The 15,147-nt window shown below is 35.9% G+C and overlaps 1 protein-coding gene across 1 annotated transcript; it reads right to left on the bottom strand.

The window, feature by feature from the left end:
- Positions 1 to 8,788: 8,788 nt before the first annotated feature.
- Positions 8,789 to 14,977, bottom strand: LOC139815624 (L-lactate dehydrogenase A-like 6A). Its single transcript, XM_071782650.1, has 6 exons — positions 14,795 to 14,977; positions 10,634 to 10,751; positions 9,965 to 10,138; positions 9,565 to 9,738; positions 9,204 to 9,445; positions 8,789 to 8,965 (listed from the first exon to the last, which is right to left on the bottom strand). The coding sequence occupies exons 1-6, from the start codon at positions 14,954 to 14,956 to the stop codon at positions 8,789 to 8,791; spliced, it is 1,047 nt and encodes a 348-aa protein (XP_071638751.1). The 5' UTR covers positions 14,957 to 14,977.
- Between the last annotated feature and the right edge of the window lie 170 nt (positions 14,978 to 15,147).

A 15,147-nucleotide genomic window follows, 5' to 3' on the forward strand; every position in this document is an offset into this window, starting at 1 on the left:
ATAGAAGCTAAAAATTGTGGAGTATAAAATATATTTCGTTATAATTTGCACGATCACATACGTATGTATGTATTATCACACGCTGATAAGATCTTCGTCGAAAATGAAATTTCGTGAAGATCAATGCCCGTATTTCTTAACTATTATCGTTTAGCGCGGCATTTTCATGTGCACACACGTGCACTCATTCCATGCCGCTTGATGCAAGATGCAACGTTAATCTGCACAACATCGGAGCGCATCGCGTTCACCAAAATGTGACCACTCAACCGACGAGTGCTACATGTAAAACGGCGCAATCATCCGCATAGTAATCATCCTTTAAAATATGCGGAATGAGGCACATTGCAACGTCCCGCTGCGATTTCCATAAACAATGTGCACAAAGTGCCCGGCGCGATTTGCCCCGCAGCCGACGAAATCGCGTTCGAGGGAAGCGGGTGTGGATCCTTAAAGCCTCGAGTGAGATGGAAAAAGGAGAAAAAGTGGGAAGGACAGGCCTCATAATAGAGCAATTTAATAAATTGTCGAGCGTGGCAATTAGGACGGTGTTAGGGATCAGCAACGAGACCTTGATATGGTAATTACCGCGGTATAATACATGTGCATTCGTTAGCGACCGCCATATAGCATGTATGTACCAAGCATTCGGCTACGTTTGCACGTCAGACTCACGAATATTTCGGTTCTTTTCCCGCGACGTGATTGTAAATTATAGCTCGTAAGAAAACGCGCTCGCCCTCGCGAGGAACCGCTCGCGGACACGAGCGTATGTTAACTATCGTGTCTTACGTTGAAAAGGATTCGTTAAACTGTCCGAATACTTCGTGCAAATCATCCCGCTCGCTTACGTTTCGGGGCAAATTAGCAAGCGCGCAACACGTTGCGACAGTGCCTACAATCATAACGTAATATTGCGAGAAGTCTGATATTTTTGGAAATGTCCAGTTGGATATCGTCAGTATTTTTTGGCGCGATCATTATTTACCTTGCATCATGCAGTTGAAAGCTTGATAGCAGGAAGTATAAAGTATAAGCAAATCTATATCTGCTCTTCAGCTAAATTTATTATTTTTTATTCAAAAAATAAAGAAATATTACTATTGAGATATAGACGTGTCGAAATGCAATGCAATGAGAAAGAATGCTACAGATTTAATTTTGAAAGAACTATAATCAAGATAAAATTTTAAATATTTTTATCTAAATTTTACAACAATTAAAGTTTCTAATGAATATACTTAAAAGAGTCTCTGAAGCTACAATTCTGTCAATGTGCCAAACTGTATTTGGTGCTTGTCCGCAGCTGCATTCCCATACCGCGGGTGGTCGTCTTCGAGGAGTGCGTTAAAAGTGCACTCACGCGTGCGGCCGATGCATGAAGAGGAGGGCCAGGGAAGAAAGGGTAGAAAGAGAAAGAGAGAGAGAGAGAGAGGAGAGATCTCGAGCGAGCGGTTGCAATAAGTGATTCCCTGTAACTATAAATAAACGTCGATACGTCCCGGACGGCTTCGCTCGCCCGTAAATCTCGAATCGGGGCATAATCGCATAATCGCCAAAGCAATCTGGAATCTGCCGCGGATCAAGCCGGATCTCTCCGCGTGTCCGGGTCTCGCCGGATCTTCCTGATGAGGTTCACCGGCTGCCTCACGGACGACGGTAAAGTAGAATCTATCCATTCTCATCGGTAACCCAGAATTCTGTTATAAATCAGGCCCCCAATGTCGATGCAGACTTGTTTCGCGGTAATGAAATTAGTCGCTTCGCGATACGTATACGTGCTAAGATTATTATCTCTACTCTTACTATATCCTTGATATCATGATCCGCGTAACCGGAACTAGAGTGAAGCTTGTTAAGAAAAATTTCTTTGTCTAGCAATTTTATAATATGCTGTCGCAATATCTGAAAACAATACGATTCATATTGGCGCTTGTTTTGGAAGTAGAGCAATGTTACGGTATTTATTTCCGCTTCGTTAATCACGGTGCTGCATTGTAATACGCGCGCAGTTTTATTAGAAACTACTCATTATATTATCTAGAAAATACACTTCGGCATTCCATTGATTGCCGGATAAATGAAATCAAGATGAGACAGAGTGCAGGTATTGCATAATCATATTTAAAGTGCATATATGCACTTTCGTGATCTATCACCAGTTAGGCTTAATTATATTTACGAATACGTATATCTGGATTGGATTAATTGGCATAATTTTTGCATACAATGAAGAAACGATATCAGTGCATTTACGGAAATGCTAGGGTTACTTGCGAAACTTAAGATATAACTAAATTATATATACAATTATGTATATTATATATAAATATTTAAATATAATAAAGATATGAAAAATTATTAATATATTAAACATAAAATTATATATATATATATATATATATATAATATATATAATTATACATATATCGATTATAAAATACAATTTTATTTTCTAAATAAGCTTTATTCGAATTAATATTTGCGTTAATTTTGACATTATGTAAAGTAATCCTAGCACCTGTAAACATTTAATTAAAATATCTAATTGCGGTACATTTCCTTGCAAGAAGTTATACGATACAAAAATTTATGAAGATGTGCACTGATACAAAAATCGGTGTTGAACAATCTACTGCTAGTGGCGTGATTTCGCGCCATTAATCTTCCCCCGACAATTAACCGACCGTAACGCAGCCGGCGGCTATTAATTGCAATCAAAATCACACAACCGGCTGATATGGAATTTAATCTCGTGCATATTCGGAGAAAGCATTTATCCTTAAAAATCGTAACAAAATTGTTACATAAACAATAAACATATACATGTGCGCATCATCTCAGCGTGAAAAAAATTATTAGCATACATAAAATTTGTGTAATCCTCTCTTTGGACTGGACCATGCATGTTAAACAGGTTTGTAAAAAGGTGGCTGAACAAATGTGCTCGTTTATCAGGCATGTCTTCGATCGTGTGTTCTGTCTTTTTCCGGCAGATGCCGGGAACATTCAGTATTTTTCTCATTGAAAAAGATAACACCAAGCATTATAGACACGATTCTAAAAAAAAAAACGTAAAGTACTAAACAAGAAATTGGGTATGAATGAGATGTAATGCGAAGCTAATCCTTCTGCCAAACGATATAAAAATATCTAATTGAAATAATTTAATAAATGTTTCATTTAATTAAATAATTAAGACACGTTATTCCGATATACGATAATTTCAAGCTTGATAACAAATCGTAACTAATGGAAAAGAAATGGAACAGATTAGGAATAATACGAAATGGATATGGGTATTTTGGTAGTATTTTTTGAAAAGAAAGGGTAGAGAGAGAGAGAGAGAGAGAGAGAGAGGGAAAAAGCATGGCAAAAGTTCTCCAGCGACGAATTCGTGGAGAAAAAAAGAGAGATCGAAGAAGGGCCGCGCCCGTTGATTAGCGGATATCTTAATTACTGATTGGCCGCGCGGACTAATTAAATCGTAACTCAATCAGGAGTCCGACCTGCCTTCTGCGCCATGGCGATTTTACGAGCGTGTACGCGCGGTTTGGGGCCCCCACATACATACGTGTGGCTCGCTGATGGCGTATAGATGACTTCAAAGCTTTGAGTAACGCACTCCAACTACTCCCTACCCTGCCCCTTTTACATATTCCCTCCACCGATCTTTCTCGCGCGGCAGTGTCTCTTTTTTTTTACTTCGCCTTCTCTCTTTGCACGCCTTCCTTTTTTCCATCGGCGACCTCCTCGCTCCGAGACTGGCTTCGACGGCATTATATTCGCATGGAATAAAAAGTATAAGTAATTAGTAGTACCTACCGCCGCGTCTCCTGTGCCCGTTGAGCAATGTCCTCCGGATCCTCCCACTTTTCATTCGTATAAACCATTCGAGATATGAATTTTCAATAGCAGATCGTGCACATGCGTTTTCGTACCGGTGTACGAGTACCTTTCATTTTTTTGCACGTGTGGCGATGCGGGCTCGTGAATTTTGTTACGCGAGGACCAAGACCCGTATACTCGTTCCACATTTGACGCAAATTTAACAATATAAATTCTTATTTCATATTTACATTTGAAGTGCAATATTGTTATTATAATGAAATAAATTTCGCCATTTGATGGCCATGATCAATACTAGGCATACGGGTAAGGAATTTTATATACGTACAATATATATATATATATATATATATGTATATATAACTCGTACTTCTTTTTTCCTTAATACTCGAGTAGGATAGCTATTAACTTGTAAGCCAATTATAACTGTACATTTATCACTATTTTATATTTTAAATTGCAGTTTCCTCGATTTATGCGATAAAAAAGTAAAGTAAATTAGGATAAAATCTGTAATGCGTAAATCTGTATGCGATTAAAAATCAAGAACATTTCTTTGCTATTATACTCCTGCGAATTCTCTCAGTATGTTTTCAAAAATTCTGAAAATTCGATTATCAGTATACTGTCATTTAATTACAAATATAATATACATATTATAAAAAACGATATGCATACATTTTAGATAAGATATAAAATATTTCTGTTTCAACAAAGTTTCCCCAACACTTATGAAAACTAGACAGTAATAAATTCCTCATCCATGTTATATATGTATAATGTCTAAAATATTCAACGATTACCGCTTATCATTATATTTTTTAGTACATACAATAAATCGTAGAGTCGTAAGGCACTGGTCTTCGGTTGTCATGTTAAGAACCATTTCTTGTGTATCATCCGAGCTACAAAGTAAAAATAAAATAAAATAAATCTTCTTATATCTTAAAGTTGACTTAAGTATACAAAACAAGATTAAATTTATAATAAATTAGTATACTACTATATAATTCTTCTAATGATTAACAAATATAATAAATAATAAATTTTAGATTCCATTATGAATGCTAAATGATGTCTACTGTACATGTATATATGATATGCTAAAGGAATCGCGCAAATAAGTTTTCAAACTGAAAAAGAATATACAAAAATTAATTTATAAATTTTCTAAAAAAGGATCATTTAATGTCAAGAAACAACAAAATATAATTTTACTCAACATTTATATCAGTATTTAACAAATCAATGTAATGTTTCCTAACATTTTCTGTTTATTTATCTCATTTTATTATTAATAATTTTTTGATAAATAAAATTCTATTTTTTTTAAATTTTGTTTTGTTAAGAGACAATAAGATCTCAAAATAGTTTCATCATCTTATAATCATTTGTTATTCTTTTCGTCTTTAGTCATTAAATATAAAAGTAATAAAAATGTTACTTTTACGAATGCTCATACCACCAGTCGACATAATCCATGTTTATCCGGTCGATGATTCTGCGGACATTCTTGCTTCGGTCTATCTGGTGCATTTATGAAATATGGATAAGTGGGAACAGAAGTTCTGTCTTGTTGCTTGGTCGATGTTGGTGGCAAATACTCATTTCCTTGGCAACTCGTTAGCGTCAAACTGATCGTTATCAATACGAGTAATACGAACATTCTTATGAAATATGCCATTTCTAATATTTAAATTCCAGTAAATATTATTCACACACATGAGACTAGCAGGAAAGATTCGTTATCCTCGTAGTTAGAAATCGCGGGTACTACTGGCGTTGAAGTCTCAACAATTCACCGATTCTTATGTTCTGTTAAATTTCTCCGAGTATACCCGCTATTTATAATCATCACTATCGATTACGTAAACTACCTTTTGACTACTACTTCAAACAACTCGCTGACGTGTTTAAAATTTTGAAATACGTAGATAGAATGGTGATTAAGGAAAGGAAGAAGCTGTCCTTGAAGATTATACCATAAATATTCATTATGGATATTATCGCGTTGCTTCCTAGAAATGAAAATTAATTGCAAGATTTAAGGAAGTATAGAATAACGATCTCTTTTTTTACAACATAAAAATTAATCTTGATAGTATATATTATTACCTTCCTCGCTCGAAGTTTAAAAATAAACTATAATTTCTATCTCTGTATTGTGTGCGACGTATTTCGTTTTTCAATATAGAATTAAATATCTAATTGATTTAGGCATTATAATATATCCTGCATCTATCTTTAATTGTTCTACTAAAAAAGATGAAGATAATTAGAATTATCTTCATCCTTTAGAACAATTAAATGCTCATTAAGTTTATTAATTACTCATATCAATCCAATGTTAGTCATTAACAAGAATCAGAGTATACCTATGTTATAATTAAGTTTATTAGATTATTCAATAAAAAGTCAGTTTGATAAGAAATATGCAATTATATACATAGATATTCTTTATTTATTTCATTTTTACAATATTGATGTTATTTATTTCACATTTTAATAGAAATAAACAAGTTTTTATAATTATATTGAGATAAGCAAAGAAGAACCGAAGTGAAACAGCTTGAGATTAATCATGCCTTTTTACCTACAAGTTTAAAATAAGTTTAAAATGTGTTGTACTGTAATTTAAATTAATCTTTATTATATTTTTTATAGAAATAAAATAATATATAAATATATATACAGAATAATAACAACGAGAATAATATAAAAAATTTGTCAAATAAGTACAATCTTAGCTTATATTTAAAGAAATAATGACGTAGTCGCCAAAATTGAATAGTTACAACAAAATTATGATAAAATTTTCTACATATTAATCTCTATATATCCTATAATATTGTTATACATTTCTATTAATAAAATAAAATAAAATTACCTTATTAATCGTTATACAATATAGCGATCCATTTTATCCTTCCTAGACTTTTTTTTATTTGAAAGACAAAAATGATCAAAAATTAGTTTTAATCTTAATATTTTTTTATTTTTACTCATAATTATTTCGGTGGGTATTTTCCATCCTTATCCTCTGTACTATTTCAACCATTCTTTCGGTAGGTGTGAGATGCTAGCAGGAAGATCCATGTATGTATACTTACCAAGCTTGTGAGGCTTGGTTGTGGAAGAATTTTTTTTGATTTCGTCACAAATTGTTGACGATAATACCGTAATGATTAATAACAGAGTCATAAATATCGTGAAATTTCTCATTTTTGGAACGCGGAAATTTTAGTCAGATCAGGAACAAAATTGATGCGTTGTTTTTAGGAATGAATTCGTAGGAATCCTTAACGTTCAACGAATTCACGAAGATTAGTACACACATTCTACTTAGTGCCCCTTATGTATCAGCTATTTATAATTATGCCTTGACGATTACGTAAACTGTTTAACACAATTCATCAATATTTGTATTGCCAACCGCGCTCAAGGCCAGCCATCATAAAAGAGACATATAATTAACCAATTTCTACGAAGCTGTAAAAAGTTATAGTCTTTAATTTAAGAATATGATCAATATTACTATATATAATACAAAAAAAATCAATATTTTGCGAAATAACGAAATTATAGATATTAAGATAAATATGTAATAATCTCGTTGTATATGTCTTTCATTAAAATTTATTAAATTTTAGTTTAGATTACTAAATTTAATAGTAAAAATATCTCGTACGCGCAAATTACTGGTACAATAAAAGATATCTCATTAAATATAATATCTCAAACTAAATTTTTATTAAATATTCGGACGTAGTAAATGAGATACACTATGGTTCAGAGAAACAAATATTTCGAAAATAAAGTTGTCAGCAATTTACAAAAATTAAATTATTTTTTTTTAATATATTGACTGTCATGTTATACACGTCATTCATATATGTATTTCTTGTTTCCGAGAGTTATTTAAATATGATGACGCCCAATTTTCGTCAGAAAGAAGTTTCGTTGTTTAGTGATATTTTACAGAAAAGAAATTACAAAAAAAAATGTGTTTGAGTTCTTGGGATTTTTTCATGAAATTGATTGTCATTCATAAATGATGTAGCGGTTCATGTGTTAAATAAGTTTTTTGAAATATATGATTTAGCATAAAGATAATTATAAAAAATAAAGAATCCGATAACAAATTAATATATGCGAAAAAAATATATAAAGATTTTCAGTAGAAAAGCAATTACAAATCCTGTATATTGAGAACGCTTTGTGTAACACTGTTACTGATATTCGAGCAACAGTAACACTGGGCAGTAAACGAACGTCTTAACTAATGTAGAGGATGGCAGAGACAAAAAGCGTGATATCAGCATACGTGAATTTTGTAACAAATTGGTGGGTATCGTTGACCACTAGAGCCGCGCGAAACCGCCTCTCTTTATATTTATAATAGCAATCGTTTCATCATCCCGAACGCCTTTAGCAGGGCGGTTAACTGCTCCATACACGAAGCAATTAATTACGCGTAGTCTGCATTAATCTTTGCAAATTGGGACCGAAATCCTCGGAGTACGCCCTACAATTTATAGTACTCCCTGCTCATCTGATCGCGCAATAAAACTATAAAACCAAACCGTCCTATAAAACAAACGCCGATTTCTCTTTTCAACTCGGTTGGATAGTCGAATGATAAAAGACAAGGCCTTTTGTTATGAAATCATTATGTATACATGGTGTTTCGTAATAATTCTTTAACTGATATATAAATCAATATGATTCGCGATAAAAATTGCGATTTCCTTTTATGCATTTTTACGACGCACAACTACTAAAATAAATAAACATATAATAAATTTTTACTTTTTTAAAATATAAAACTAAAATATAATTTACTCTCACATTAATTGTTGAGAGTATTTAATACTTTAGATCACAATCGAATAATGTAATTATAAAATTGTACGACAAATACTTTAATTGCATTTCTTATTTATTCAATCTTGTCGAGGATCAATTTTTGCGCCTCATAAATTCTTCGGCAAGACACCGTCATTAATTCTTGCTCCTTAGATGTATACAACAAACGAATAAAGGACTGTACGCCGTTTCTTCCTACTATACACGGTAATGACATAAAAATATCCTTTTCCAGTCCGTGTCGGCAACCCTAAAATATATTTGACATTTTTAGCCAAGTTTTGACAGTTATTTTTATGTTTTTATCACTCAAATATTTCTATCTTTATATTTGTCGTTATCTTTTATTACGCGATAATAAATTAATATTGCAATTATACAATGCGAGATAAAAGTAATTAAAAAATAGTTCTCAAAGCATTCTCAAAGCATGCGAGCAGTATCATCAAACAGAAGCTTAATAGCTCCAATAAAAATTATCGATAAACCTTCACGAACGTAGAGACAGTAAAACAGGCGCAAGTATTGCGCACGATAGCATCAACAATTTCGCCTGCACAGATTCCGACTGCCCAGCTGTGATAGCCTTTCTTGACGATCAAGTCATTGTCGCTATCGACAACTTTCGTGTGCAAATCACCCCAGGATTCTGGATCCGTTTTTGTGCCGATCTCTTTGTTTATATCTTTTAAAGGCATACCCATTACCGCAACAGTGGACCAGACCGGGACTAACATTTATTAAAATAAGAAATATAATGAAAATGTTGAAACAGAAATCGACCAGATTAAATAAAAACGTACGGAAATGTTTATCATAATTTTTAATATTATAACGCTAATTATATACCAGAAGCCGGTCCGCTCTCGCCAATGATTAACGCTTGAATCGCGCTTGCTGAAATTCCGAGTTTCTGAGCGATAAAATACTGAAATCTACAGCTGTCTAGAAATGTTCCTAGTCCTATAACACGATTCGGTGGAAACCCAGACAGCTTCATAGCGACGTACGACAGAATGTCGACTAAATAAAGGGATTGACATAATTATTCAAGAGTATCATACTGTACTCTCTTGTTCGATTAAAATTGATCTATCACGAGTTATAATGCGTTTGAACGTTACAGAATATCTTATAGAGAGACGATTGACACATTATCAAATGCCAATGTATAAAATGCCTATCAGATAACGTATATGTGCAATTTCAAGTGTGGCAAACACATTAAATATGACAATAAGACGTATACCTGGCTTCGAAAGAATGAGAAGCACGCTGTTCGGCGCGTACTTGGAGACGTTCGGAATGACGTCCTTAAAAATTTTCAGATTATGCTCTAGATAATCGGCCGGCTGCTGATCTTCACGAGACTGGCTTCCAACTGTGATCACGCATACCGCTGCGTCTCTGGCACAAGCATAATCTATCGGAGCGTAATACACGCTGGATGATTTATCGTTTATCACAGAATTTTATTTGTTTCCACGTGCGTTTGCACGTGGGATATTTTTGTGAAAAAAAATTATGGAAAAGACAGAGAACCTATTCTCTCTACTTTCAAAGATCGCGTAAGAAATTAAAATACCTCTGAGCTCTTGCTTTATTAGTATTATTATCAATTTTAAATGATTATCTACTAATTAATTTCTAGATATGCGTGTCGCTTGTACGTCGTTTATCGCATGAAATTCAATCACCGCGCGGTTTATCTTAATTTTATTAACATCCCGAGATGTCTCAATGCAGGCAATAACGCGCACGAACGTCACCTCTGGCGACCTTATCGCTAATCGCGCCCGCGCGATTTACTTATCCGAACGTTAAAGCGCGGTTGTTCTGAGATAATTGCTCGTTACTCGCGGACAGTGTAATGACGGTCTCGCTATTTTTCTGCAGCCTCCTCCCCATCAGGCTTCACCTTTGGTACCGACAATCCGGGGATTGCCGAGGTACGCCGCCGCATGGCTGATGTCTTCTGCTTCCGCCTTAGCGAGATCCTCGTTCACGTCTATGAGGACGAGCTCGGAGGCGAGGCGCTGCAAAAGAATCACAGGGGGATGAACGGTGTATAACAGGGTAGGCAGAGAGAAGCTAGAGAGTAATTAACGGCAACTGGTCGCTGCCCGGCGGGCAGTGTTATTACGCGCTTCGAATCGTTATGCAATGGGAGCATCAGGCCCTTTCCCCGAGAATCGCATTAAGATACGAGCGAGTGCGCGCGATCAATCGCGCCATTTGCAAAGTCCCCTAATGCGTGGAATCGTTAAGATCCGATCAAGGAGCAGCGCATCGAGAAAGCGCGTTATTTTCGGGAGGATCCACAATGTCGGCTTCGCTTCATCGTGGTCGTCGTCGTCGTTGTTGCCGCCGCCGGTACCCGGTGACACAAACGACGTCTTACCCAGAGCGATAACTCATTCATGAATAATTATAGGACCGGTACGGCTTCTTCTCGCCGGTTCCTCTTCCCGGGGACTACCTTCCGTCCTACCGTCGCGGCAGCCGCTACAAGATTTTCGACCGTAGCGACTGCGTTCCTCATGAAATGTCAAACGAGCATGAAGAATGCTTCAGCGACCCCCTGTCCGCACGTGTTTCATTTTTCTCCCGCAATCATGGTTTCTTCGTAAACGTTGTCTATTTGTTTCCCCATGAATTTTTTAGTTTCATTAAGGTATCGTACACGTATACCCAGGGATACCCATGGATATCGTAAATGTAACGTTATACGAGTCCGTGAAGTGTAGCAAATGGCGCGGCAAACGAGCGGTGTAAGGGACCGCTGGTAATCTATATTCGTTTTTGAACGACGGATCATTAAGCTTCGAGCGGTTCTAATTTGTGCGGGCTAATTTGTGGTATATAATGAGATATTCAGACGATCATGTAAATCACCCCGTAAAAGTTAATGGGCATTATTCTCCTAGGGCAGTATCGTATATGGACAAACGCGTTTTTGTGATAATGGCCTATGGACGGTGCGTTAAATGTACACTTTACCAAGACGCTTACACCCGAACAGACGGACGTAGTTTCCTCGGGCAGATGGTTGCTTTCACACCTCACATTAAGACAAACGCCGGGCTAACTAGAAAACGGCTTCTTAATATATTATGTTGCGCTCTCACGCTTCCGATCTGTTATTGTACACCACTTAATTACCATACTTCATCAAGCGTGACTTCCGAAAGGTGTGGAGTATCGTAAGGTGCTTTCTGAATAGATCTATCACTCTTTCATTATCTCGTAATAACCGTAAGTATGTAAGTCTTTCGCAATATTAGGCATAACTCTAACTAACATTTCATCATAGATGATTAATACGTAGTCACTCTTTTCTTGTAAATGATTCATGCGTGATTTTCTTCGTTCTATGTTTAATTATACATCAATATTTGGCGAACTATGTCTTGTTGTTTCCTCTTCTTTTCTTTTTCTGTATCTTTTTTTTTGATAAATATTTGATAATTCTAATTAGATTCTTATATTCCATACCGATCCATATTTAAATAATTGTATAGATTTTAAACCAGTATCCATTGTGGGCAAGAAATATTATTAGAACTATATTTTATCTATGGTAAAATATGATGTGCAAGCAATAACCATTTTTCAATAGTTTAGAAACATTTATAGGACTCATCGTGATAACACGCGATACATGCTTGGAGGATGGCTTTAATTTTCTTATTATTTTTATTGGATAGCTTAAATACACTCACAATCAGCCATTATCTAAAAATCTCTCCATAAGAAAACACAATTACTTGAATATTAATATCGATATAGATATGGCCCGGGATATAAATGACGTATTTTTTGCCGAAAGTTCTGTAATGTATAATTTGCGCAGCTTACCTAAATACAGAATATGCAATAAGATGTGTCGCAATGGGATAAGAGGGAACAAGACGAAACAGATGCCAGGCACGTATAGTTGTGACGAATTTGGGTACGGTAGATTCGCAAGGTGGACGATAAGCCATAGCGGTCGTATTTTTGTACCTCGCGATGATCTCGTTGATGCGATCAGCCATGCTACGCTGTGAGGTGCAGCAGCACGACTCGGTCATATTTTTCGCTTCTTATTTTTTCCTCTTCATGCCTTTCTTCCCGTTTTTTCCCGCAGCATCTTCGGTGGCTGAACATTCCGGTAATCAGGAGATCTTCATGATCACGTCGGATAAGCGCCACCGAAATTTCGTGCTTCGTAGTTAATTTAAATACTCAATATTGGCTAGAGAAATACATGTTTCTAATTTTTATAAAGACTATAAGGAAGTCATTTATCACTGTCAAGAGAGCCAACAACGAAACAATTTTAAGGAAATCCACGGCATTAATTTGATGGGCAATTTTCGTCAAAAGCTGTTATCGTATGCGGTAACGGGTTCCCTAATATCCTAGTTATTCTCTCGTACCATTCTGACCTCCTCGATAATATACACGATAAACTCCACTGTATATTATTTAGTCTCTCTCGATATATGCACCACACAAGACCGTCCAACGAGAAGTCTATCGTCCGTCAGTTACGCCCTCCGCGTCCCACCGCGTGCACACACCATTGTTTGCCCTCGTAAATTTGCGGAAACCGTAACCTAGAATTAGTCGCCCACATTTATTACCCTTCTACCGGAATGTACTCAACATATGGATGTAATACTGTTGCACCTTGTAACGTCGTAAGCCACAATGTGTTCCGTCTAAACTGTTAATTTTCTTCCTTGTGATGCAACAGATACGAAATTATGCCTAAACAATACAATGATAATGTACGGTTTCATTTAGAACGTTACAAACAGTTTCATATTTCTCGTATTTCCCATTATTACATAATTCAAGGCATGTCGAGACAAAAAAAAAACAAGTTTGCAAGTGTAGTACAACTGTCCCATGAAATTTCTAAAAAGCTTCTAAGAATGTCTTTTGTAAAATATCGAATCGATTACTATTGTGTAATAATAATTACTATATGCGTTTCCCGAGGATTTCAAGTGAACCGTGTTGTAAATTGCAGTCTCTCTCCATAGTTACTAACATAAATCAGTCAGTTAGAGCCGTCCTGCGGGGGCGCATTGGCCGACGTGTAAATGCTCGCGTTACGATCCGATAACGAGCGAGAGGATCGGCCCACTTCTGCATCTTCTATCATCTTCTTCCTGCTATCTCCCTTTCTCTTCCATGTTCCGTTCCGCTCCTTCCTACAGCCGAATTCCCTCCTCTAGTCTTCCGTGGATCATTTGCATAATAGCTTTTTTTGAGCCGGCACCACACATACACGCTAACGAGCCTACATTCAGGACTCGTTCCTGTAAACTTGCACGTATACTCGTGCATAAACCTACACACGTCGTTAGGGCATTCCTTGGCACCGTCGTCCTTTGTTGGGTACAACTCGAGGGTATCTCCCGAGGTTCGCCAACGGTGGAGCATTATATCTTTGATCCTCGACGAACAAATACGAATTACGTGCTCGAGCTAGATGGATACCGGCGCTATGTCTCATTCAGTTCACCCAGTATCATTGTGGACACGTTTAGATTGACGTATCGAGCACATTATATCATCTGATAGAATAAGGCACGGGGATCGATTACGCACGTGTGCATTAATCAATGTTGATACACCTTTTCCGGAGTATATAAAAATGTGTATCAATGAAGTATATTAGTATTGACGTTGACTCACATGCTTCAGAATTTTTACAAAGTCAACAGTAATTTACGAGATGTGCCGCTAATATTAAAATGTTACACTGTTAAAAGAAAATAGATAATAAATTTGAAGAGTGTGTATTTAAAGTTATTGCGCTGAATGCAAATTAATTTATGAATAAATTTTTATACTTGAGTAATATTTATCATAAAGGTTATAAAAAGTATAACAAGTTTTTGTTCATTATCTATGCGTGTACCATTATACAGCTGACAAAAAATATATGTGCTGTTATATTTTATGCGATAATAAAACAATTCAATGTTATAAAAATACATCACATTCGTGTATACAAAATTAATTGAAAAATTGAAATGGCATGAAAGGTTAGAAACTAAAAGGAAATAAAAAATCCGCTAACTTTGAATAGAATTGCTATAGCAACTGCGACACCCCTGGGCGCACTGCCGACGACGACGACCTTGACACGATGGCTATCCACAAGATGTTCTGCCTGTTTGGCCAATAAAATAGTTACTGTGTTGCCGGCGATCTCGGGTAGTTTCCTTCTTGTCTCGGTCATATCCGATACGCCGATGCTCTTCTACACTTCGAAATGTAACACTAAATAATTTAGACGAACCAAAAATCGCTTGACATTGTGAATATCTCTAATTGAGACCACGAAATTTGACGCTCCGTATTAAAATTTACATAAGATAGGATGCGTCTGGAAAAGCAGACAGTTGAAAAAAATTTTTTTTGACAGGAGCT

Source organism: Temnothorax longispinosus, chromosome 7 (assembly GCF_030848805.1).
Source record: "Temnothorax longispinosus isolate EJ_2023e chromosome 7, Tlon_JGU_v1, whole genome shotgun sequence".
In the NCBI taxonomy this organism is placed as follows: domain Eukaryota; kingdom Metazoa; phylum Arthropoda; class Insecta; order Hymenoptera; family Formicidae; genus Temnothorax; species Temnothorax longispinosus.